The following is a 26,812-nucleotide window of genomic DNA, read 5'->3' as shown; positions in this document are numbered from 1 at the left end:
CAATATCAAACTTTGGAGACTTTTCTACTGTAATGTAAAATCGTTATGCTCAAATTAAGATTATTATTTGATTTGGTTGTGTAATTTATATACTTAAAGTATGACAAAATGTACAGTCTTCAATTCATTTGTTCATGGTTTAAGACATTAAAAGCTGCTTTCAGCATGTTCAACTCACATCCAAGGACTTATTGCCTCTATAACTACAACTGTGCTACAATTTAATGTTTTCATAAGGCAAAATTTATCAGTAGTATTTAGTCACATATAAGTCTTTGGTAAATGGTAAAAAAAAACACAATTGAAATGCCCTGCTGTGATGTTTACTTGTAGGATATTAAGACATGCAGTACCAAAAACGGCCACAAAAACCCCACCAATATCAGGATTTTAAAAAATCACTGCGACAAATTGAGGCAAAACACCCTCCTGATTTTTTAATATGATTTTAACAAGAATATGATCTTTCAAAAAAAGTACGTTTGGACCTGATACGTGTTGTCAGTTTTTTGGAATATGACTCTGAAGTTGGGCAAAGATGTGTTAACTTCCATTTTTGAGCCTTAATATCTGTGAAACTAATCATCTGAGAGAAACCATATTTTGTAGAATGTTTAAGCTAACACCAGAGATAGAGGCAGAAGTGATAGAAGTCTTTTATCTGCAAAAATGGGAGCTCAGACACTCTTCAAATGTACTACTTTATTTCAACAAGCCACATTTTACGTACCTACCATACTAGGTTATCATTGAGCTACACCCCTGATATTCGATGTCTGGAGGCTATCAGTAACAGATATACACTGTAGAAATTTTGAAGGCCACAGGTGAGATAGTTTTCCAGATATTGCTGTTTAAAAATGGCTTTTCAGAGCATGATGCCAAAAACCGTCTAAACTACCCTTCATTCAATGATGTTTCATGAGAAAACTATTGAGAGTAGAGACTTAATATTTTGGATTTTTCCTAGTAACAAGTGTATCTTTGTACTCAAATTTTTTCAGGACATTGTGAGATGGTCAGGTGGGAAGATTTTCAGAAATTTGATGAAATGACACGGAATGACCCATCTGAGTCCATAATAAAGATTTATATATACTGATGACTGCATTACTGCTGGTGCATTGTATTTTTGCAGGTTGTCTGTCTGCCTGTTTTGTTTCAGGAAAAAAAACAGTGTTACTGGTGACTGATTGTTCAGCTGTTTGAAGCTAAGGCTGAACGATATGGACAAAATTTCATATCTCGATATTCATGCCAGATATCTTAATATCGATACGATATGACTACGGGTTCGGTGAAAACCAAATATTTTTCAGAAAAATAAAAACATCATAATACAAAAGGATGTGGAAACTGCAGTTTTATTGATAACTCACTGCCAGTCATCGACATTAACATAAAGTCACCAATCAATAAATAAAAAAACATTTAAGACCGTCTACACGGGTACCATGTCTTTTGCAATGTGATATGTTATAGCGTCTGTAATGTCTTTATGTCTGGTGGATGCCGACTCATACGGTGTAACGCTACTGAACACGTTGCAATACACTAAATTTTCGCCAAACACGACCTGCACAACACCTCGCTCTGGTTGACATCATCGTTATTAAACCAAAATACCTTTAAATAATGGAGGATGATTTATGTTTTGGCACCAAATCAGATTCGGCACCGCCACCGGCCGCATTATCTTCCACACTCGTCTCAATTTTCTTTCTTTTGATTTCCCCGCTGCATATGTTGTGTCTCAGTCTCCGGCTCCCTCACTCCCGCGGCGGGAGTCCCGCCCTCGTATGTTCGTCATTGGTTGGCTTCAGCTGTCGATCCACAGCAAGCATTAAATAAGGTTTGTGGTTGGCTGGCCATAGCGATGCATTCAAGGGCAATCGTAAAAATGAAGTTTATTGTGACTGCCAGAGCTGTACATGCAGGGCGAGCGCGGGGGAAATCTATATCGTTTATATCGTTGCTTTTTCGATATTAATATCTTGAATGTTCATATCTAGATATAGATACGATAACGATATATCGTTCAGCCCTATTTGAAACGTCTCTATATTCTGTATGTGTGTTTATTGTTTTCCTGCAGACGTCCAGCAGCTGTTGGTGACTAAAGAAGAGGTTCAATTTGAGCAGCAGGACTGGAGCTCCAGTCTGGACCAGGAGGACCCAGACCCCCCACACATTAAAGAAGAACAGGAAGAACTCTTGACCAGTCAGCAAGGAGAGAAGCATCGAGGCCTGGAGGAGGTTGATATCAAGAGTGAAGAAGACAACGATGAAGAGAAACCTCAGTCCTCAGGGCTGGTTTCAGCTGTAGCCAGAGACTCACCTGAACAGATGAAAACAGAAGCTGATGAAGAGGACTGTGGGGGACCAGAACCAGCCAGGAACTCCGATTCACATTTACAAACAGATACTGATGACACGACTGGAGACTCTTCTGAACCTGAGCCTGATGACAGTGCTGATTGGCAGGAGACCAGAGAACCTCGGTCAGTTTTAAAGGCTTTGAAAAATGATCCCGACAGTGATTTTAGATGTAGAACTGGTAAGAAACCATTTAACTGCTCTCAGTGTTGGAAACAATTCAATTTCTGTGGAAATCTGAAGAAACACATGAGAACTCATACAGGAGAAAAACCTTTCAGCTGCTCATTGTGTGGTAAATGTTTCACTGAAAATGGTACTCTGAAGAGACACATGAGAACGCATACAGGAGAAAAACCTTTCAGCTGCTCAGTGTGTGGTAAACATTTCATTGAAAATGGAGATCTGAAGAAACACATGAGAACTCATACAGGAGAAAAACCTTTCAGCTGCTCAGTGTGTGGTAAAGCTTTCACTGTAAATGGACATCTGAAGACACACATGAGAACTCATACAGGAGAAAAACCTTTCAGCTGCTCAGTGTGTGGTAAACGTTTCATTGAAAATGGAGATCTGAAGAAACACATGAGAACTCATACAAGAGAAAAACCTTTCGACTGCTCAGTGTGTGGTAAAGGCTTCAATAGCACGTACGATTTAAAGATACACATGATGAATCATACAGGAGAAAAACCTTTCAGCTGCTCAGTGTGTGGTAATGGTTTCACTGTAAATGGACATCTGAAGAGACACATGATGACTCATACGGGGGAAAAACCTTTCAGCTGCTCAGTGTGTGGTAAAGGTTTCACTGTAAATCGACGTCTGAAGACACACATGAGAACTCATACAGGAGACAAACCTTTCAGCTGCTCAGTGTGTGGTAAACGTTTCATTGAAAATGGAGATCTGAAGAAACACATGAGAACTCATACAGGAGAAAAACCTTTCAGCTGCTCAGTGTGTGGTAAAGCTTTCAGTGAAAGTGGCAATTTGAAGAAACACATGAGAATTCATACAGGAGAAAAACCTTTCAGCTGCTCAGTGTGTGGTAAAGGTTTCATTGAAAATCGAGATCTGAAGAAACACATGAGAACTCATACAGGAGAAAAACCTTTCAGCTGCTCAGTGTGTGGTAAAGGTTTCATTGAAAATCGAGATCTGAAGAAACACATGAGAACTCATACAGGAGAAAAACCTTTCAGTTACAAAAGAGTCCTGCCACTGACTGTTTAACAAATGGAGCAATGAAGTGAAGTTTGCACTGTGCTAGCTAGATTTGCAGGAGAACAGTATGGAAGTGACAGGTTTCACTCAATAACATTTTATTCATTGTGTCATATTACAACAGAAGTTATATGTGGACACTTAACACAGAGCAGGACTAGAACACGCTCTGTCATTTTCTACCTTCTTGCGGGGGGGCTGGAGCCGATCTCAGCTGTCATTGGGCGAAGGACGCCAGTCTATCGCAGGGCCAACATGTAGAGACAAACAACCATTCATGCTAACATTCACACCTACGGGCAATTTAGAGTCATCAATTAACCTATCCCCAGGGACAACCCGGAGAAAACCCACGCGTGCACGGAGAGAACATGCAAACTCCACACAGAAGACCTGGGAGTCAAACCCGCGATGCTCTCGCTGTGAGGCGAGAGTGCTACACCACCGTGCAGCAACACGCTCATGATTGTGGGTAATATACAGATAAACCAGGCTGGATTCCTAAAATGTTAGGCCAGTATTTTTGACTGATTCCTACTTTTTATATGTATTTATTTTTATAATTATTAGTTTTCATGTCGTGTTTTGGATGATTTATTTGATTTCTTAAATATTTTTGACTTCTGATGTTTGTATTTGTGCTATTATATGATCACATAATTGTTGTCTGATAGAAATGCATACTTATGCTTTTTGGATCTCTGTGAGCACGGTCCTGTCAAGATCTTGTAAGTGTACATCTGCATTGATACAAATAAAGTGGATGAATGTCAGGTCTGTGTCTGCCCCATCATTACAGCACAACTTATTCTTTAATGTTTTTATTTACGTTTCTTATGGAAATGATCTTGCTGTGCATCACCTCTTCTGATACACAGAAATAAATCCAGAGAAATAATCCTTTGAGTCGTCTCTTTCCACGCCCTATCGTTAAATACAGGAAATATATTTGATCTCATTGATGAGATATCTATATCTTAACTATAAGCTTAAAGGCTTTTGATAAATACTATAGACACCGAGTCTCAGGGAAGTTAAGTTGAGAAATAATCCATGAGATATGGTGTTATTAATTTCTGTCTCAGTGATGAATAGGACGAATTTGATGGATAGCTTTTTTTTATCATTTTCTTTATTATTAGAATTAGGGAATAGTAATCAGAATCATCAGCTGCATGGGGGTTCAGGTTCTTCTGTGTGGAGTTTTTCCTCCGGTTGGTGGCGGTGATGCACCACAACATTGTTTGCCAACCGCCATAGAAAAGACCAAACGAAGAAGAAATCATGGCTTTATCAAAAGCAGAGGGGAAAAGTTTAATATGGAAGGAAATAATCAATCAATGGAATCAGTATTGGAAGAGTCAGGAAAAAGGGAGACATTTACATAAATTACAAGGAGTAGTAGGAGAGGTAGGATGTTATGGAGACAATAGAACAAAACACGTAATCATGAGCAGAATAAGAATAGGGCACAGTAAACTGAATAACACACTTAATATAATAGGAAAACATCCAACGGGTCAGTGTAGCTGTGGGGAGAGGGAGACAGTGGAGCATGTAATTGTAGCTTGTCCTAGATATGAAAGAGAGAGGGAAATGATGAAGACAGGGTTGTGAAAGGTTGGAAAAGTGGGAAATAACTTCAAGGGTCTAGTAGAATGTGGAAAATCTAAGGAAGGGAGAAGAATCATTATGAGATTTCTTATCTCATCTGGTCTAATTAAAAGAATATAACAAAAGAGGAAAGAAGAAAGAAGTAAAGTCCAGCAGATGGCGGTATATGCAACATTAAGGATGCCGACTGCCATTGAACGCCAAAGAAGAAGAAGAAGAAGTCGCGGCGTACCCGGATGTTCCATCTTCAACAATGGCGCCTGGTTTCAGTAGAAAAGTTTTTTTTCGTGGTGTTGAGAAAGTGTCTGTTAGCTTCACCAGTACTGATCCATCAGAGTCTCTGTGTGTCTGGATAAACCTGTCTGGATGGACTTTGTACTCTTCACCTTTTATTCTGAATGTTTTAACTCTGAATCATCTCCCGGGAGCCTACGAAGCTAAGCTAGTTAGCTTAGCATGCTAGCTGGAAACAGATTTTGACGGAGTTTGTGTGGAGTAAAAACGTCTCTCTCGTCGTGGGAAAATGAGTAAAGTCCAAGTTATGAGAGCTTTGGTGGAGCAGCGACTAAGTGCGGCTGCTGAAGAGATATTTGGGCTGTTTGAAAGAACGGTAGCAGAATACGAGGAGGAACTTTCTCGTTCTAAAGAGGAGAACGAGCGACAGCGGAAGCTACTGGACGCTGTTTTCCTGCCTGAAGTCCGGTTACACAGAGCAGGTTGGTGCTTACTTTTTATACGTTAGGTATGGCAGTGTTCTAATATGAGTTGCGTTAACGTGTGACAGGAGGTAACATGCAACACGCATAGGACCAAAACGTTTACTTCTGCATCCGTATTACAGTTGTTCACATTTGCTGAAAGACTAAATCCTAATCTCTGAACCTAAAGGTCGGTGTCCTAAACGCATGTTTTTAATTGAAGCTAAACACATTCTCACTTACAAAAACACATGTTTCTCTGTGATGTACTTTTGATGCATTATGCTGACCACAGGCTGCAGAAGTTAAACACAATTACAGTCAGTATGTGATGGTTTGATTTATCCAGAAGAATCAGAGGTTTTGTGAATGTAGTTTGAAAACTGGGTTTTGTGTTTACAGTTAAGATGAAAGGTTGGAAGGGTTCAAGTTATTAACAATTATGAAAAACTGTAACAAATGTATTCATCTCAAGCTACTGTTGTTGCTGTTAATAATGTTGATTTGGACACTAATGTTACAGTAAGGCCAGCGGAGGTGGCACATGCTATTGAGATGCTTGATAACAACAAAACATGTGGTACAGATGGTATTGCTGCAGAGCATCTTAAGCATGCCAGCTATAGGCTCTCTCCACTGTTAGCCATGTGTTTCTCTGGTATCATGGTGCATGGTGTTCTCCCTGATTCCATCTTGTCTGTTTTGCTGGTTCCTGTGCTTAAGGAGAAGGCTGGCAAATTAAACAGCATGGACAATTATAGGCCAATTGCCTTTGCCAGTACCCTGTCTAAGGTGCTGGAAAAAAATATTTTAAATAGGATCGAAATGTATGTATTAACTACAGACAATCAATTTGGGTTCAAGACAAAACATAGTACTGACTTATGCATTTATGCTTTAAAGGAGATTGTCGCTAAATATCAACGCCAAAACACCTCTATGTTTCTCTGTTTTATTGATGCCTCTAAGGCATTCGATAGAATCAACCATGCAAAACTATTTGAAAAACTACTCATGAGAGATGTTCCTAAATATATTGTCAGAATTCTAATGTATTGGTATGCTCAGCAAACATTCCAGGTCAAATGGGATAATACTGTTTCTGATCCTTTTCATGTGGCGAATGGGGTCCGTCAAGGAGGAATATTATCCCCTATTCTTTTTAATGTATATATTGATGACCTTTCAAGACAGCTAAATGAATGTACAACAGGATGTATTGTGGGAGATCAAGTTGTGAATCATCTCATGTATGCTGATGACCTGGTTTTACATTGTCCATATTCTGCTGGGTTACAAGAGCTGTTGAGGATATGCACACAATATGGAAGAGAATTTGACATCAACTATAATTCCAAAAAGAGTAAGGTTGTTGTTGTGAGATCTAGAGAGGACAAAAAAATCCTCTTTTCCTGCTTTCCACCTCGCAGATGGCCTCTTAGAAATATGCAGGGAATTAAAATATCTAGGACATGTCTTCTCAGATGATCTCATGGATGACGGTGACATTCGTCGTGGTGTAAAATATATGCACAGGCCAACGTGATGTTGAGGAAATTTTCCATGTGTTCCACAGATGTTAAGTGTGCTTTGTTGAGGGCTTATGTCACGCCGCTGTATACAGCTCATCTCTGGTCCTCTTACAGAGTGAGAACTATGCAGAGGCTTAGAGTGGCATATAATGATGCCATGAGGTTGTTGCTCTGTGTTCCTAGGTGGCACAGTGCTAGCCAGCTATTTGTGTCCTCTAATGTACCTACATGTCAGGCATTGTTACGAAAGCTAATGTTCAATTTCATGTGTCGATTGGATTTATCAGAAAATAGCATCATTATAGCCTTAACCAACCCTATGATGGGCTATCGGTTCACATCCAGGCTTCGAAAGCATTGGCATGATAGCTTGCACCTATTTTAGTATAGTATTTTTGAGTATGTATTTTAATGTGTCATATGTGTGTGTGTATGTTGGATGTGAGTGGACCATCTGGGTCATTCCGTGTCATTTCATCAAATGCCTCCCACCTGACCATCTCAGAATGTCCTGAAAAAATTCAAGTACAAAGACACACTTGTTAATAGGACAAATCCAAAATATTAGGTCTCTACTTTCAATAGTTTTCTCATGAAACATCATTCAATGAAGGGTAGTTTAGACGGTTTTTGGCATCATGCTCTGAAAAGCCATTTTTTAAACGGCAATATCTAGAAAACTATCTCACCTGTGGCCTTCAAAATTTCTACAGTGTATATCTGTTACTAAACGCCTCCAGACATGGAATATCAGGGGTGTAGCTCAATGATAACCTAGTATGGTAGGTACTTAAAAAGGGGCTTGTTGAAATAAAGTAGTACATTTGAAGGATGACTGAGCTCCCATTTTTACAGATAAAAGACTTCTATCACTTCTGCCTTGATCTCTGGTGTTAGCTTAAACATTCTACAAAATATGGGTTCTCTCAGATGATTAGTTTCACAGATATTAAGGCTCAAAAATGGAAGTAAACACATCTTTGCCCAACTTCAGAGTCATATTCCAAAAAACTGACAACACGTATCAGGTCCAAACTTACTTTTTTTTAAAGATCATATTCTTGTTAAAATCATATTAAAAAATCGGGAGGGTGTTTTGCCTCAATTTGTCGCAGTGATTTTTTAGAAATCCTGATATTGGTGGGGTTTTTGTGGCTCGTTTTGGTACTGCATGTCCTAACGGCCTACTTGTAAACATCACAGGAGGGCAATTCAATTGTGCTTTTTATCATTTACCAAAGACTTACATGTGACTAAATGCCACTGATAAATTTTGCCTCACGAAAACATTAAAATGGATCACAGTTGTAGTTACAGAGGCAATACGTCCTTGAATGTGAGTTAAACATGGTGAAAGCAGCTTTTAAGGTCTTAAACCATGAACAAACATAGCAAAATAATGAAGACTGTACATTTTGTCATACTTTAAGTACATACATTACACAACCAAATCAAATAATAATCTTAATTTGGGCATAAATATTTTACATTACAGTACAAAAGTCTCCAAAGTGCGATATTGAATAACAGTTTGTCTCTATGCTCACTATGAGGGATCACACATTTTTCATCTTTTAGATCCAATTCCTTAGTCACATTCATTAATTTGGCAGTGACTTTACAAATAGTCTAATGTACATCTCTGCTCTATTGTGCTCATCTTTTTTGATGGCATACATGCACCCAGTTTCTGTAGAGGGAACGTCTATCCTTGCAATTCTATGCTGCAGTGGGACATTGCACATGTCTTCTATTCTTGGCCAGTAGAAACTCTTGGCAGGGCCATGTGGGTGCATGAACTGAACCAGTACATCTTCATCTGAAACATCTCTGATACTTCCTATCCACCATTTCTGATCATACACACAACTCACATATTGTCTCATAGTGAGCACAGAGACAAACTGTTATTCAATATCAAACTTTGGAGACTTTTCTACTGTAATGTAAAATCGTTATGCTCAAATTAAGATTATTATTTGATTTGGTTGTGTAATTTATATACTTAAAGTATGACAAAATGTACAGTCTTCAATTCATTTGTTCATGGTTTAAGACATTAAAAGCTGCTTTCAGCATGTTCAACTCACATCCAAGGACTTATTGCCTCTATAACTACAACTGTGCTACAATTTAATGTTTTCATAAGGCAAAATTTATCAGTAGTATTTAGTCACATATAAGTCTTTGGTAAATGGTAAAAAAAAACACAATTGAAATGCCCTGCTGTGATGTTTACTTGTAGGATATTAAGACATGCAGTACCAAAAACGGCCACAAAAACCCCACCAATATCAGGATTTTAAAAAATCACTGCGACAAATTGAGGCAAAACACCCTCCTGATTTTTTAATATGATTTTAACAAGAATATGATCTTTCAAAAAAAGTAAGTTTGGACCTGATACGTGTTGTCAGTTTTTTGGAATATGACTCTGAAGTTGGGCAAAGATGTGTTAACTTCCATTTTTGAGCCTTAATATCTGTGAAACTAATCATCTGAGAGAAACCATATTTTGTAGAATGTTTAAGCTAACACCAGAGATAGAGGCAGAAGTGATAGAAGTCTTTTATCTGCAAAAATGGGAGCTCAGACACTCTTCAAATGTACTACTTTATTTCAACAAGCCACATTTTAAGTACCTACCATACTAGGTTATCATTGAGCTACACCCCTGATATTCGATGTCTGGAGGCTATCAGTAACAGATATACACTGTAGAAATTTTGAAGGCCACAGGTGAGATAGTTTTCCAGATATTGCTGTTTAAAAATGGCTTTTCAGAGCATGATGCCAAAAACCGTCTAAACTACCCTTCATTCAATGATGTTTCATGAGAAAACTATTGAGAGTAGAGACTTAATATTTTGGATTTTTCCTAGTAACAAGTGTATCTTTGTACTCAAATTTTTTCAGGACATTGTGAGATGGTCAGGTGGGAAGATTTTCAGAAATTTGATGAAATGACACGGAATGACCCATCTGAGTCCATAATAAAGATTTATATATACTGATGACTGCATTACTGCTGGTGCATTGTATTTTTGCAGGTTGTCTGTCTGCCTGTTTTGTTTCAGGAAAAAAAACAGTGTTACTGGTGACTGATTGTTCAGCTGTTTGAAGCTAAGGCTGAACGATATGGACAAAATTTCATATCTCGATATTCATGCCAGATATCTTAATATCGATACGATATGACTACGGGTTCGGTGAAAACCAAATATTTTTCAGAAAAATAAAAACATCATAATACAAAAGGATGTGGAAACTGCAGTTTTATTGATAACTCACTGCCAGTCATCGACATTAACATAAAGTCACCAATCAATAAATAAAAAAACATTTAAGACCGTCTACACGGGTACCATGTCTTTTGCAATGTGGTATGTTATAGCGTCTGTAATGTCTTTATGTCTGGTGGATGCCGACTCATACGGTGTAACGCTACTGAACACGTTGCAATACACTAAATTTTCGCCAAACACGACCTGCACAACACCTCGCTCTGGTTGACATCATCGTTATTAAACCAAAATACCTTTAAATAATGGAGGATGATTTATGTTTTGGCACCAAATCAGATTCGGCACCGCCACCGGCCGCATTATCTTCCACACTCGTCTCAATTTTCTTTCTTTTGATTTCCCCGCTGCATATGTTGTGTCTCAGTCTCCGGCTCCCTCACTCCCGCGGCGGGAGTCCCGCCCTCGTATGTTCGTCATTGGTTGGCTTCAGCTGTCGATCCACAGCAAGCATTAAATAAGGTTTGTGGTTGGCTGGCCATAGCGATGCATTCAAGGGCAATCGTAAAAATGAAGTTTATTGTGACTGCCAGAGCTGTACATGCAGGGCGAGCGCGGGGGAAATCTATATCGTTTATATCGTTGCTTTTTCGATATTAATATCTTGAATGTTCATATCTAGATATAGATACGATAACGATATATCGTTCAGCCCTATTTGAAACGTCTCTATATTCTGTATGTGTGTTTATTGTTTTCCTGCAGACGTCCAGCAGCTGTTGGTGACTAAAGAAGAGGTTCAATTTGAGCAGCAGGACTGGAGCTCCAGTCTGGACCAGGAGGACCCAGACCCCCCACACATTAAAGAAGAACAGGAAGAACTCTTGACCAGTCAGCAAGGAGAGAAGCATCGAGGCCTGGAGGAGGTTGATATCAAGAGTGAAGAAGACAACGATGAAGAGAAACCTCAGTCCTCAGGGCTGGTTTCAGCTGTAGCCAGAGACTCACCTGAACAGATGAAAACAGAAGCTGATGAAGAGGACTGTGGGGGACCAGAACCAGCCAGGAACTCCGATTCACATTTACAAACAGATACTGATGACACGACTGGAGACTCTTCTGAACCTGAGCCTGATGACAGTGCTGATTGGCAGGAGACCAGAGAACCTCGGTCAGTTTTAAAGGCTTTGAAAAATGATCCCGACAGTGATTTTAGATGTAGAACTGGTAAGAAACCATTTAACTGCTCTCAGTGTTGGAAACAATTCAATTTCTTTGGAAATCTGAAGAAACACATGAGAACTCATACAGGAGAAAAACCTTTCAGCTGCTCATTGTGTGGTAAATGTTTCACTGAAAATGGTACTCTGAAGAGACACATGAGAACGCATACAGGAGAAAAACCTTTCAGCTGCTCAGTGTGTGGTAAACATTTCATTGAAAATGGAGATCTGAAGAAACACATGAGAACTCATACAGGAGAAAAACCTTTCAGCTGCTCAGTGTGTGGTAAAGCTTTCACTGTAAATGGACATCTGAAGACACACATGAGAACTCATACAGGAGAAAAACCTTTCAGCTGCTCAGTGTGTGGTAAACGTTTCATTGAAAATGGAGATCTGAAGAAACACATGAGAACTCATACAAGAGAAAAACCTTTCGACTGCTCAGTGTGTGGTAAAGGCTTCAATAGCACGTACGATTTAAAGATACACATGATGAATCATACAGGAGAAAAACCTTTCAGCTGCTCAGTGTGTGGTAATGGTTTCACTGTAAATGGACATCTGAAGAGACACATGATGACTCATACGGGGGAAAAACCTTTCAGCTGCTCAGTGTGTGGTAAAGGTTTCACTGTAAATCGACGTCTGAAGACACACATGAGAACTCATACAGGAGACAAACCTTTCAGCTGCTCAGTGTGTGGTAAACGTTTCATTGAAAATGGAGATCTGAAGAAACACATGAGAACTCATACAGGAGAAAAACCTTTCAGCTGCTCAGTGTGTGGTAAAGCTTTCAGTGAAAGTGGCAATTTGAAGAAACACATGAGAATTCATACAGGAGAAAAACCTTTCAGCTGCTCAGTGTGTGGTAAAGGTTTCATTGAAAATCGAGATCTGAAGAAACACATGAGAACTCATACAGGAGAAAAACCTTTCAGTTACAAAAGAGTCCTGCCACTGACTGTTTAACAAATGGAGCAATGAAGTGAAGTTTGCACTGTGCTAGCTAGATTTGCAGGAGAACAGTATGGAAGTGACAGGTTTCACTCAATAACATTTTATTCATTGTGTCATATTACAACAGAAGTTATATGTGGACACTTAACACAGAGCAGGACTAGAACACGCTCTGTCATTTTCTACCTTCTTGCGGGGGGGCTGGAGCCGATCTCAGCTGTCATTGGGCGAAGGACGCCAGTCTATCGCAGGGCCAACATGTAGAGACAAACAACCATTCATGCTAACATTCACACCTACGGGCAATTTAGAGTCATCAATTAACCTATCCCCAGGGACAACCCGGAGAAAACCCACGCGTGCACGGAGAGAACATGCAAACTCCACACAGAAGACCTGGGAGTCAAACCCGCGATGCTCTCGCTGTGAGGCGAGAGTGCTACACCACCGTGCAGCAACACGCTCATGATTGTGGGTAATATACAGATAAACCAGGCTGGATTCCTAAAATGTTAGGCCAGTATTTTTGACTGATTCCTACTTTTTATATGTATTTTTATAATTTTTAGTTTTCATGACGTATTTTGGATGATTTATTTGATTTCTTAAATATTTTTGACTTCTGATGTTCGTATTTGTGCTATAATATGATCACATAATTGTTGTCTGGTAGAAATGCATACTTATGCTTTTTGGATCTCTGTGAACACGGTCCTGTCAATATATTGTAAGTGTACATCTGAATTGATACAAATAAAGTGGATGAATGCCAGGACTGTGTCTGCCCCATCATTACAGCACAACTTATTCTTTAATGTTTTTATTTACGTTTCTTATGGAAATGATCTTGCTGTGCATCACCTCTTCTGATACACAGAAATAAATCCAGAGAAATAATCCTTTGAGTCGTCTCTATCCACGCCCTACCGTTAAATACAGGAAATATATTTGATCTCATTGATGAGATATCTATATCTTAACTATAAGTTTAAAGGCTTTTGATAAATACTATAGACACCGAGTCTCAGGGAAGTTAAGTTGAGAAATAATCCATGAGATATGGTGTTATTAATTTCTGTCTCAGTGATGAATAGGACGAATTTGATGGATAGCTTTTTTATCATTTTCTTTATTATTAGAATTAGGGAATAGTAATCAGAATCATCAGGTGCATGGGGGTTCAGGTTCTTCTGTGTGGAGTTTTTCCTCCGGTTGGTGGCGGTTATGCACCACAACATTGTTTGCCAACCGCCATAGAAAAGACCAAACGAAGAAGAAATCGTGGCTTTATCAAAAGCAGAGGGGAAAAGTTTAATATGGAAGGAAATAATCAATCAATGGAATCAGTATTGGAAGAGTCAGGAAAAAGGGAGACATTTACATAAATTACAAGAAGTAGTAGGAGAGGTAGGATGTTATGGAGACAATAGAACAAAACACGTAATCATAAGCAGAATAAGAATAGGGCACAGTAAACTGAATAACACACTTAATATAATAGGAAAACATCCAACGGGTCAGTGTAGCTGTGGGGAGAGGGAGACAGTGGAGCATGTAATTGTAGCTTGTCCTAGATATGAAAGAGAGAGGGAAATGATGAAGACAGGGTTGCGAAAGGTTGGAAAAGTGGGAAATGACTTCAAGGGTCCAGTAGAATGTGGAAAATCTAAGGAAGGGAGAAGAATCATTATGAGATTTCTTATCTCATCTGGTCTAATTAAAAGAATATAACAAAAGAGGAAATAAGAAAGAAGTAAAGTCCAGCAGATGGCGGTATATGCAACATTAAGGATGCCGACGGTATATGCAACATTAAGGATGCCGACTATCATTAAACGCCAAAGAAGAAGAAGAAGAAGAAGTCGCGGCGTACCCGGATGTTTCATCTTCAACAATGGCGCCTGGTTTCAGTAGAAGAGTTCCTTCGTGGTGTTGAGAAAGTGTCTGTTAGCTTCACCAGTACTGATCCATCAGAGTCTCTGTATGTCTGGATAAACCTGTCTGGATGGACTTTGTACTCTTCACCTTTTATTCTGAATGTTTTAACTCTGAATCATCTCCCGAGAGCCTACGAAGCTTAGCTAGTTAGCTTAGCATGCTAGCTGGAAACAGATGTTGACGGAGTTTGTGTGGAATAAAAACGTCTCTCTCGTCGTGGGAAAATGAGTAAAGTCCAAGTGATGAGAGCTTTGGTGGAGCAGCGACTAAGTGCGGCTGCTGAAGAGATATTTGGGCTGTTTGAAAGAACGGTAGCAGAATACGAGGAGGAACTTTCTCGTTCTAAAGAGGAGAACGAGCGACAGCGGAAGCTACTGGACGCTGTTTTCCTGCCTGAAGTCCGGTTACACAGAGCAGGTTGGTGCTTACTTTTTATACATCAGGTATGGCAGTGTTCTAATATGAGTTGCGTTAACGTGTGACAGGAGTTAACATGCAACACGCATAGGACCAAAACGTTTACTTCTGCATCCGTATTACAGTTGTTCACATTTGCTGAAAGACTAAATCCTAATCTCTGAACCTAAAGGTCGGTGGCCTAAACGCATGTTTTTAATTGAAGCTAAACACATTCTCACTTACAAAAACACATGTTTCTCTGTGATGTACTTTTGATGCATTATGCTGACCACAGGCTGCAGAAGTTAAACACAATTACAGTCAGTATGTGATGGTTTGATTTATCCAGAAGAATCAGAGGTTTTGTGAATGTAGTTTGAAAACTGGGTTTTGTGTTTACAGTTTAGATGAAAGGTTGGAAGGTTTCAAGTTATTAACAATTATGAAAAACTGTAACAAATGTATTCATCTCAAGCTACTGATGACTGCATTACTGCTGGTGCATTGTATTTTTGCAGGTCGTCTGTCTGCCTGTTTTGTTTCAGAAAAAAAGCAGTGTACTGGGGTGCAGTCGAATAGTCAAAAAATAAGGTCCTAACTCCTATTCCTATCTCCTATTCCTTGACCTCTGGGGAAAACGTCACGGGGTTAAGGAAAGGCGATAGGAGAACGCAAAAGGACTTAGGAATGGTCGACCGCGGTGCTCAGAGAATCCGACCGGACTTTCACTAGGCTACGTCATTAAAACGCGGCCGCTGATGATTGACAGCTGATGATCGGCACCGGCGATTGACGTGCGTCTGCGCTGGATAAACTACAATAATGGACTACAAAAAGCATTGGAGCTCCTTTCCTTTGCATTTAGAGAATTCGAACGGCTCTTATCATGGCGGTCACTTGTTTACTTCCGGGTCACTTCTTCAGTTAGGAACCTTCCTAAGCAAAAAAGACTATTCGACTGCACCAATGGTGACTGATTGTTCAGCTGTTTGAAGCTAAGGCTGAACGATATGGACAAAATTTTATATCTCGATATTCATGCCAGATATCTCGATATCGATACGATATGACTACGGGTTCGGTGAAAACCAAATATTTTTCAGAAAAATAAAAACTTCATAATACAAAAGGATGTGGAAACTGCAGTTTTATTGATGATACCTCACTGCCAGTCATCAACATTAACATAAAGTCACCAATCAATAAATAAAAAATCCAACATTTAAGACCGTCTACACGGGTACCATGTCTTTTGCAATGTGGTATGTTATAGCGTCTGTAATGTCTTTATGTCTGGTGGACGCCGACTCGTACGGTGTAAAGGTGTGTACACACCGGAAGAACTGCCCGACTCGCGTCGGTAAATGAAGTCGGGCTACTTAATATGGCCGACTCGAACAACGACATGGGCGGTTCACACCTACGGAATTACAGCCGACGCCATACGTTCCGCGCTTGCGCGAGATGTAATGTCTCCAAAACAACAGGCGGCGCTTATCTGTATTGTGGGTCAAAAAAACACGAAAACCGGAAGTAGCCGGTCCTCTCTAGACCACCTTCTTCGATTCCACTGGTTATCTGGTATGTTTACCATCGTCACTTCCAGGCTTCACTGATTCGCTAGTCAAGCTGCTAGCCTCCACCAATCAGAATGGTAAAAGAATGACCGACTCGAATGGCGGATTACACATTTGAATCGGCTGAAATGAACGCCGACGTGGGCCGATTCGAGCGACCACACCAAGGAGACTCATGTCACGGACGCCGACTCTCTCAAAGACGCCGATTTTCGGTCCGGTGTGGACCCGCCTTAACGCTACTGAACGCATTGCAATACACTCAATTTTCGCCAAACACGACCTGCACAACACCTCGCTCTGGTTGACATCATCGTTATTAAATCCAAAATACCTCCAAATAATGGAGGATGATTAATGTTTTGGCACCAAATCAGATTCGGCACCGCCACCGGCCGCATTATCTTCCACACTCGTCTCACTTTTCTTTCTTTTGATTTCCCCGCTGCGTATGTTGTGTCTCAGTCTCCGTCTCCCTCACTCCCGCGGCGGAAGTCCCGCCCTCGTATGTTCGTCATTGGTTGGCTTCAGCTGTCGATCCACAGCAAGCATGAAATAAGTTTTGTGGTTGGCTGGCCATAGCGGTGCATTCAAGGGCAATCGTAAAAATGAAGTTTATTGTGACTGCCAGAGCTGTACATGCAGGGCGAGTGCGGGGGAAATCTATATCGTTTATATCGTCGCTTTTTCGATATTAATATCTTGAATGTTCATATCTAGATATAGATACGATAAAGATATATCGTTCAGCCCTATTTGAAACGTCTCTATATTCTGTATGTGTGTTAATTGTTTTCCTACAGGCATCCAGCAGTTATTGGTGACTAAAGAAGTGGTTCCCTTTGAGCAGCAGGACTGGAGCTCCAGTCTGGACCAGGAGGACCCAGCCCCCCCACACATTAAAGAAGAACAGGAAGAACTCTGGACCAGTCAGCAAGGAGAGAAGCATCGAGGCCTGGAGGAGGTTGGTATCAAGTTCCAATTGACTGTTGTCCCTGTTAAGAGTGAAGAAGATGAAGACAACGATGAAGAGAAACCTCAGTCCTCAGGGCTGGTTTCAGCTGCAGCCAGAGGCTCAACAGAACAGATGGAAACAGAAGCTGATGAAGAGGACTGTGGGGGACCAGAACCAGCCAGGAACTCCGATTCACATTTACAAACAGATACTGATGACAAGACTGGATACTCTTCTGAACCTGAGACTGATGACAGTGCTGATTGGCAGGAGACCAGAGAACCTCGGTCAGTTTTAAAGGCTTTGAAAAATGATCCTGACAGTGATTTTAGATGTAGAACTGGTAAGAAACCATTTAACTGCTCTCAGTGTTGGAAACAATTCAACATCCGTGGAAATCTAAAGAGACACATGAGAACTCATACAGGAGAAAAACCTTTCAGCTGCTCAGTGTGTGGTAAACGTTTCAGTGAGAATGGAAATCTGAAGACACACATGAAAACTCATACAGGAGAAAAACCTTTCAGCTGCTCAGTGTGTGGTAAAGGTTTCACTGTAAATGGACGTTTGAAGACACACATGAGAGCTCATACAGGAGAAAAACCTTTCAGCTGCTCAGTGTGTGGTAAAGGTTTCATTGAAAATGGAGATCTGAAGAAACACATGAGAACTCATACAGGAGAAAAACCTTTCAGCTGTTCCGTGTGTAGTAAAGGTTTTATTAAAATGTATGACTTAAAGACACACATGAGAACTCATACAGGAGAAAAACCTTTCAGCTGCTCAGTGTGTGGTAAAGGTTTCACTCTAAATGGACATCTGAAGAGACACATGATGACTCATACAGGAGAAAAACCTTTCAGCTGCTCAGTGTGTGGTAAATGTTTCATTGAAAATGGAGATCTGAAGAAACACATGAGAACTCATACAGGAGAAAAACCTTTCAGTTACAAAAAAGTCCGGCCGCTGACTGTTTAACAAATGGAGCAATGAAGTGAAGTGTGCACTGTGGTATGTAGATTTGCAGGAGAACAATATGAAAGTGACACGTTTCAATTCAATTCAATTTCAATTCAATTTTATTTATAGTGTCAAATCCCAACAGAAGTCATCTCAGGACACTTAACACATTGAGCAGGACTAGAATACGCTCAAAATTTCAAGAGTCAACACAATTTTAAAGTTCCAACAACACCCAGGGGCAAGTGTTACAGGGACAGTGGCGAGAAAAAACTGCCTTAATAGGCTTTTAGGCAGAACTCTCGTGCAGCCCAGGCCCTTGGGTTCCAACTGCATTTGGTGTTGGTAGTATGGTAGTAGTAGCATTAACTTTAGTGGTGGTATTAGTGGTGGTATTAACAGAAGCAATAGTATCAACAGTAGTAGTCCAGGGCAAACCTGAGCCAGCCCTAGCTATAAGCGGTGTCAAAGAGAAATGTTTTAAGCCTACTCTTAAATGTGGGAACAGTGTCTGCCTCACGAACCGGAAGACGGTTCCACAGAAGAGGAGCTTGATGGCTGAAAGCTCTGGCCCCTGTTCTAATTTTGGAGACTTTACGAACTACAAGTAACCCTTTATTCTGAGAGCGTAGTGCTCTAGGAGGACAGTAGGGTTTAATGAGCTCTTTAAGATATGATGGTGCCTGTCCATTAAGAGCCTTGTAAGTGAGGAGAAGGATTTGAAATTCTATTCTGGATTTTACTGGGAGCCAGTGCAGAGAAGCTGATACAGGAGAAATGTGATCCCTTCTTCTGGTTTTAGTCAGAACACGAGCTGCAGCATTCTGGACCAGCTGGAGAGATTTAAGAGATTTATTAGAGCAGCCTGATAATAAAGAATTACAATAGTCCAGCCTTGAGGTAACAAATGCATGGACGAGTTTTTCTGCATCTTTTTGAGACAGCATTGGCCTAATTTTAGTAATGTTACGCAGGTGAAAGTAGGCTGTCCTCGTGGTTTGTTTAATATGACAGGTCCTGATCAAAGATAACTCCAAGGTTTCTTACAGTAGCATTTGAGGCGATGGCAATCCCATCAATAGTCGCTATATCTTTAGACAGCGAGCTTCGGAGAGGTTTAGGCCCAAGTACAATAACTTCCGTTTTATCGGAGTTTAACATCAGGAAATTACAGGTCATCCAGGATTTTATGTCATCAACACATGGAGTTTAACTAGCTGATTGGTTTCTTCAGGCTTGATCGATAGATATAACTGACCATCATCAGCATAACAATGGAAGTTTATAGAGTGTCCTCTAATTAGGGATGCTCCGATCGATCGGCCGCCGATCGTTATCGGCCGATATGGACCCTAAAAAGGTTGATCGGCGATCGGTCAAAGTGCCGATCAGAAAAGCCGACGCATATTTATATATTTTTATTACCCGAGACTGTTTTTCTGCGCCTGACGCAGGGTGGGAATTTCGTCTCCGGTGGCCTGTCAAAGTTCCAGTGTAAACAACGCTAGTGATGTCTGGTGGGCTTTTATCAGCCACCCTCGTGCGCACAGTCGGCTCGTCCCGTGTCTGTTGATCAGAGTTCGAGCCGCGCAGGTGAAGTATCAACATCACATGCAAGAACGTCGCCGTTCGTCAGCTTAATTACAGCCACCCGAGTGGAGCTGAGCGAGCGGGTAGTGGAAGCACACGGCGGCATTTTTATTATTAAAGTACGGTGATGTAGCTGAATGAGCAAGTGGTCACGAGCGGGCAGCGGATTTTGCAGAGAGCGGAGCGAAATACCGGTCCAGTTCCGCTCCGGTCCGCTCACACCGCGAGTGTGAAGCCCAAGCCCGACCCAGAATCCTGCTGTGTCCTACACAGTCATCGACAGTATGTTCAGTCATGAAACGGCTCTATTATTATTATTCTTAAAAAAAAAAGTGATCGGATCGGGAAATATCGGGATCGGCAGATACTCAAACGATCGGGATCGGATCGGGAGTAAAAAAACGTCATCGGGACAACCCTACCTCTAATAATGTTGCCTAAGGAAGCATATAGGTTGAAAAGAATTGGTCCGAGCACAGAACCTTGAGGAACACCGTATTTAACTTCAGTGTGCCTGGAGGATTTTTCATTGACATGCACAAACTGAGATCGATTGGATAAATAGGACTTAAACCAGCTTAATGCGGTTCCTTTGATGCCAATTCATTTTTCCAGTTTACATATTAGAATCTCATGGTTAATGGTGTCAAATGCAGCACTAAGATCTAGCAGAACAAGTACAGAAACCAGTCCTTTGTCAGAAGCAATAAGAAGGTCATTTGTAATTTTCACCAGAGCTGTCTCTGTACTATGATGTACTCTAAATCCTGACTGGAAGTCCTCAAGTAGACTGTTATTGTTGAGAAAGTCACACAGCTGATTGGCGACTACTTTCTCAAGGATCTTAGAGAGAAAAGGAAGATTTGATATTGGTCTGTAGTTTGATAAAACCCCTGGATCTAGAGTAGGCTTCTTAAGAAGAGGTTTAATTACAGCTACTTTAAATGACTGTGGCACATAGCCTGTTAATAAAGCCACATTGATCATATCTAATAGGGACAGGCTAACTAAGGGTAAGACTTCTTTCAGTAGCCTGGTTGGTATCTGGTCTAGGAGACAGGTTGAAGGTTTAGAAGAAGAGATCATTGACGTTAGTTGGTTTAGGTTGATTGGAGAAAAGCAGTCTAAATATATATCAGGTCTTAATGCTAGTTCTTAAACTCCTGAGTTTGAGGGGAACGCGGTTCCAATTGAAGGCAAGATGCAAGTAATTTTGTCACTGATTGCTAGAATTTTATCATTAAAAAAGTTCATAAAGTCGTTTCTACTAAGATCTCTGGGAATGCATGGCTCAGTAGAGCTGTGACTCTTTGTCAGCCTGGCTACAGTACTGAAAATAAATCTAGGGTTGTTTTTATTTTCCTCTATTAAAGATGAGTAGTAGGCTGCTCTGGCATTACGGAGAGCCTTCTTATACGTTTTAAGACAGTCCTGACAAACTAGGCGGGATTCTTCCAGTTTGGTGGAGCGCCAGATGGTTTCAAGTTTACGCAATTTTTGTTTTAATTCACGAGTGTGGGAGTTATACCAGGGAGCTAACTTCCTATGCTTTATAGTTTTCTGTTTTAGCGGAGCAACAGAGTCGAGAGTCGTTCGCAGTAGGCTTCCAGATTCATCTATAAGAGCATCGATCTGGGAGGGACTAAGATTAACATAAAAGTCCTCCGTTTCATTAAGACATGGAAGTGAACTCAAGACTGGCGGAATTACTTCCTTAAACTTAGCTACTGCTCTATCTAGACACCGAGAGTAGTAGCTTTTTCCTAGAGGAGCGAAGTCCAGCAGCAATAAGTCAAAGGTTATCAAGTAATGGTCAGATAAAGAAGAATTTTGAGGAAAGATTATTAAGTATTCGATTTCTACGCCATAAGATAAGACGAGGTCGAGAGTGTGGCTATGACAGTGAGTTGGTTTCTGTACACTCTGACTGAAGCCAATAGAATCTATTAAGGAAGTAAATGCTACACTTAAGGCAGTCATTTACAACGTCCACATGGACATTAAAATCCCCCACAATAATAACTTTATCTGATTTAAGGACTAAATTTGATAGCAACTCAGAGAATTCAGATAGGAATTCAGAGTATGGACCAGGAGCACGATACACAATAACAAACAGAATTGGCTGCATTGTTTTCCAGTTTGGGTGCGAAAGGCTGAGAATCAGACTCTCAAATGAGTTATAATTTAGTTTTGGTTTCGGATTGATTGACAGGCTTGAATCAAAAATGGCAGCAAATCTCCTCCACGTCTGCTGCCTCGAGATATATGAGTATTAATATGGCTGGGAGGACTAGCTTCGTTTAAGTAAACAGTCTTCCTCACACAGCCAGGTTTCAGTCAGGCAGAATAAATCAATATGATTATCTGATATTAAGTCATTGACTAATACTGCTTTAGATGAGAGAGCTCTAATACATAACTACATCAGATGTGCTCATTTTTATTAGGTTTTCATGTGAAATCTCTCTTCTGTTTGACCAAATTAATTTGGTTGGTCGGGGGACAGACACCGTTTCACTCAATAACATTTTATTCATTGTGTCATAACACAACAGAAGTTATCTGTGGATACTTAACACAGAGCAGGACTAGAACACGCTCATCCATCCATTTTCTACCTTCTTGCGGGGGGGCTGGAGCCGATCCCAGCTGTCATTGGGCGAAGGACGCCAGTCTATCGCAGGGCCAACATGTAGAGACAAACAACCATTCATGCTCACATTCACACCTTTGGGCAATTAAGAGTCATCAATTAACCTATCCCCAGGGAGAACCCGGAGAGAACCCACGCGTGCACGGAGAGAACATGCAAACTCCACACAGAAGACCTGGGAGTCAAACCCGCGATGCTCTCGCTGTGAGGCGAGAGTGCTACCCACCACACCACCGTGCAGCAACACGCTCATGATTGTGGGTAATATACAGATAAACCAGGCTGGATTCCTAAAATGTTAGGCCAGTATTTTTTACTGATTCCTACTTTTATATGTATTTTTATAATTATTAGTTTTCATGATTTATTTTGGATGATTTGTTTGATTTCTTAAATATTTTCTACTTCTGATGTTTGTATTTGTGCTATTATATGATCACATAATTGTTGTCTGGTAGAAATGCATACTTATGCTTTTTGGATCTCGGTGAACACGGTCCTATCAATATATTGTAAGTGTACATCTGCATTGATACAAATAAAGTGGATGAATGTCAGGTCTGTGTCTGCCCCATCATTACAGCACAACTTATTCTTTAATGTTTTTATTTGCGTTTCTTATGGAAATGATCTTGCTGTGCATCACCTCTTCTGATACACAGAAATAAATCCAGAGAAATAATCCTTTGAGTCGTCTCTTTCCACGCCCTACCTTTAAATACAGGAAATATATTTGATCTCATTGATGAGATATCTATATCTTAACTATAAGCTTAAAGGCTTTTGATAAATACTATAGACACTGAGTCTCAGGGAAGTTAAATTGAGAAATAATCCATGAGATATGGTGTTATTCATTTCTGTCTCAGTGACGTATAGGACTAATTGGAATGATGGCTTGTATATTTTTTTCTTTATTATTAGAATTAGGGAATAGTAATCAGAATAATCAACTGCATGGGGGTTCAGGTTCTTCTGTGTGGAGTTTTTCCTCCGGTTGGTGGCGGTGATGCACCACAACGTTGTTTGCCAAACGCCATAAAAAAGACCAAACAAAGAAGAAATCGTGGCTTCATCAAAAGCAGAGGGGAAAAGTTTAATATGGAAGGAAATAATCAATCAATGGAATCAGTATTGGAAGAGTCAGGAAAAAGGGAGACATTTACATAAATTACAAGGTAGGATGTTATGGAGACAATAGAACAAAACAAGTAATCATGAGCAGAATAAGAATAGGGCACAGTAAACTGAATAACACACTTAATATAATAGGAAAACATCCAACGGGTCAGTGTAGCTGTGGGGAGAGGGAGACAGTGGAGCATGTAATTGTAGCTTGTCCTAGATATGAAAGAGAGAGGGAAATGATGAAGACAGGGTTGCGAAAGGTTGGAAAAGTGGGAAATAATTTCAAGGGTCTAGTAGAATGTGGAAAATCTAAGGAAGGGAGAAGAATCATTATGAGATTTCTTATCTCATCTGGTCTAATTAAAAGAATATAACAAAAGAGGAAATAAGAAAGAAGTAAAGTCCAGCAGATGGCGGTATATGCAACATTAAGGATGCCGACTGCCATTAAACGCCACAGAAGAAGAAGAAGTCGCGGCGTACCCGGATGTTCCATCTTCAACAATGGCGCCTGGTTTCAGTAGAAGAGTTCCTTCGTGGTGTTGAGAAAGTGTCTGTTAGCTTCACCAGTACTGGTCCATCAGAGTCTCTGTGTCTCTGGATAAACCTGTCTGGATGGACTTTGTACTCTTCACCTTTTATTCTGAATGTTTTAACTCTGAATCATCTCCCGAGAGCCTACGAAGCTAAGCTAGTTGGCTTAGCATGCTAGCTGGAAACAGAGTTTGACGGAGTTTGTGTGGAGTCAAAACGTCTCTCTCGTCGCGAGAAAATGAGTAAAGTCCAAGTGACGAGAGCTTTGGTGGAGCAGCGACTAAGTGCGGCTGCTGAAGAGATATTTGGGCTGTTTGAAAGAACGGTAGCAGAATACGAGGAGGAACTTTCTCGTTCTAAAGAGGAGAACGAGCGACAGCGGAAGCTACTGGACGCTGTTTTCCTGCCTGAAGTCCGGTTACACAGAGCAGGTTGGTGCTTACTTTTTATACGTTAGGTATGGCAGTGTTCTAATATGAGTTGCGTTAACGTGTGACAGGAGGTAACATGCAACACGCATAGGACCAAAACGTTTACTTCTGATGCATTATGCTGACCACAGGCTGCAGAAGTTAAACACAATTACAGTCAGTATGTGATGGTTTGATTTATCCAGAAGAATCAGAGGTTTTGTGAATGTAGTTTGAAAACTGGGTTTTGTGTTTACAGTTTAGATGAAAGGTTGGAAGGGTTCAAGTTATTAACAATTATGAAAAACTGTAACAGATGTATTCATCTCAAGCTACTGATGACTGCATTACTGCTGGTGCATTTTATTTTTGCAGTTTGTCTGTCTACCTGTTTGGTTTCAGAAAAAAAAACAGTGTACTGGTGACTGATTGTTCAGCTGTTTGAAACGTCTCTATATTCTGTATGTGTGTTTATTGTTTTCCTGCAGACGTCCAGCAGCTGTTGGTGACTAAAGAAGAGGTTCCCTTTGAGCAGCAGGACTGGAGCTCCAGTCTGGACCAGGAGGACCCAGACCCCCTACACATTAAAGAAGAACAGGAAGAACTCTGGACCAGTCAGCAAGGAGAGAAGCATCGAGGCCTGGAGGACGTTGATATCAAGTTCCCATTGACTGTTGTCCCTGTTAAGAGTGAAGAAGACCACGATGAAGAGAAACCTCAGTCCTCATTTAACTGCTCTCAGTGTCGGAAACAATTCAGCATCCGTGGAACTCTAAAGAGACACATGATGAATCATACAGGAGAAAAACCTTTTAGCTGCTCAGTGTGTGGTAAACGTTTCATTGAAAATGGACATCTGAAGCCACACATGAGAACTCATACAGGAGAAAAACCTTTCAGCTGCTCAGTGTGTGGTAAAGGTTTCAATAAGAATGGAAATCTGAAGACTCACATGAGAGCTCATACAGGAGAAAAACCTTTCAGCTGCTCAGTGTGTGGTAAACGTTTCATTGAAAATGGACATCTGAAGTCACACATGAGAACTCATACAGGAGAAAAACCTTTCAGCTGCTCAGTGTGTGGTAAACGTTTCACTGTAAATGGTCATCTGAAGTCACACATGAGAACTCATACAGGAGAAAAAACCTTTCAGTTACAAAAGAGTCCGGCCGCTGGCTTTTTAACAAATGAAGCAATGAAGTGAAGTTTGCACTGTGCTATCTAGATTTGCAGGAGAACAAGATGGAAGTGACAGGTTTCACTCAATAACATTTTATTCATTGTGTCATATTACAACAGAAGTTATCTGTGGACACTTAACACAGAGCAGGACTAGAACACGCTCTGTTATTTTCTACCTTGTCGCGGAGGGGCTGGAGCCGATCCCAGCTGTCATTGGGCAAAGGTCGCCAGTCTATCGCAGGGCCAACATGTAGAGACAAACAACCATTCATGCTCACATTCACACCTACGGGCAATTTAGAGTCATCAATTAACTAATCCACCGTGCAGCACCACGCTCATGATTGTGGTTAATATACACATAAACCAGGCTGGATTCCTAAAATGTTAGGCCAGTATTTTTGACTGATTCCTACTTTTTCTATGTATTTTTATAATTATTAGTTTTCATGATATATTTTGGATGATTTGTTTGATTTCTTAAATATTTTCTACTTCTGATGTTTGTATTTGTGCTATTATATGATCACATAATTGTTGTCTGGTAGAAATGCATACTTATGCTTTTTTGATCTCTGTGAACACGGTCCTGTCAATATATTGTAAGT

General features: G+C 40.4%; 2 protein-coding genes across 2 annotated transcripts; both read left to right on the top strand.

Annotated features, from left to right (window-relative positions):
- Positions 1 to 681: 681 nt before the first annotated feature.
- On the top strand, positions 682 to 13,494 carry LOC311028065 (uncharacterized protein). Its single transcript, XM_084032335.1, has 2 exons — positions 682 to 3,097; positions 12,373 to 13,494. The coding sequence occupies exons 1-2, from the start codon at positions 2,071 to 2,073 to the stop codon at positions 12,885 to 12,887; spliced, it is 1,542 nt and encodes a 513-aa protein (XP_083888461.1). The 5' UTR covers positions 682 to 2,070; the 3' UTR covers positions 12,888 to 13,494.
- Positions 13,495 to 16,493: 2,999 nt separating this feature from the next.
- Positions 16,494 to 23,441, top strand: LOC311027492 (uncharacterized protein; the record flags this gene model as incomplete). Its single annotated transcript, XM_084031514.1, has 2 exons — positions 16,494 to 16,535; positions 18,015 to 23,441. 2 exons carry the CDS (start codon positions 16,494 to 16,496, stop codon positions 18,720 to 18,722), a joined length of 750 nt encoding a protein of 249 aa, XP_083887640.1. The 3' UTR covers positions 18,723 to 23,441.
- Between the last annotated feature and the right edge of the window lie 3,371 nt (positions 23,442 to 26,812).

Source organism: Eutrigla gurnardus, assembly GCF_963514095.1.
Source record: "Eutrigla gurnardus genome assembly, chromosome: 17".
Lineage (NCBI taxonomy): Eukaryota > Metazoa > Chordata > Actinopteri > Perciformes > Triglidae > Eutrigla > Eutrigla gurnardus.
Note: the sequence above shows the minus strand (reverse complement) of the source record. Positions and strands in the feature narration are given on the sequence as shown.

Coding starts and splice junctions, on each gene's coding strand:
- LOC311028065 (XM_084032335.1), top strand. CDS start 2,071: ATGTGTGTTTATTGTTTTCCTGCAGACGTCCAGCAGCTGTTGGTGACT. Junction 3,098..12,372: donor CTGCTCAGTGTGTGGTAATG/GTTTCACTGTAA, acceptor TGTGTGGTAAAG/GCTTCAATAGCACGTACGAT.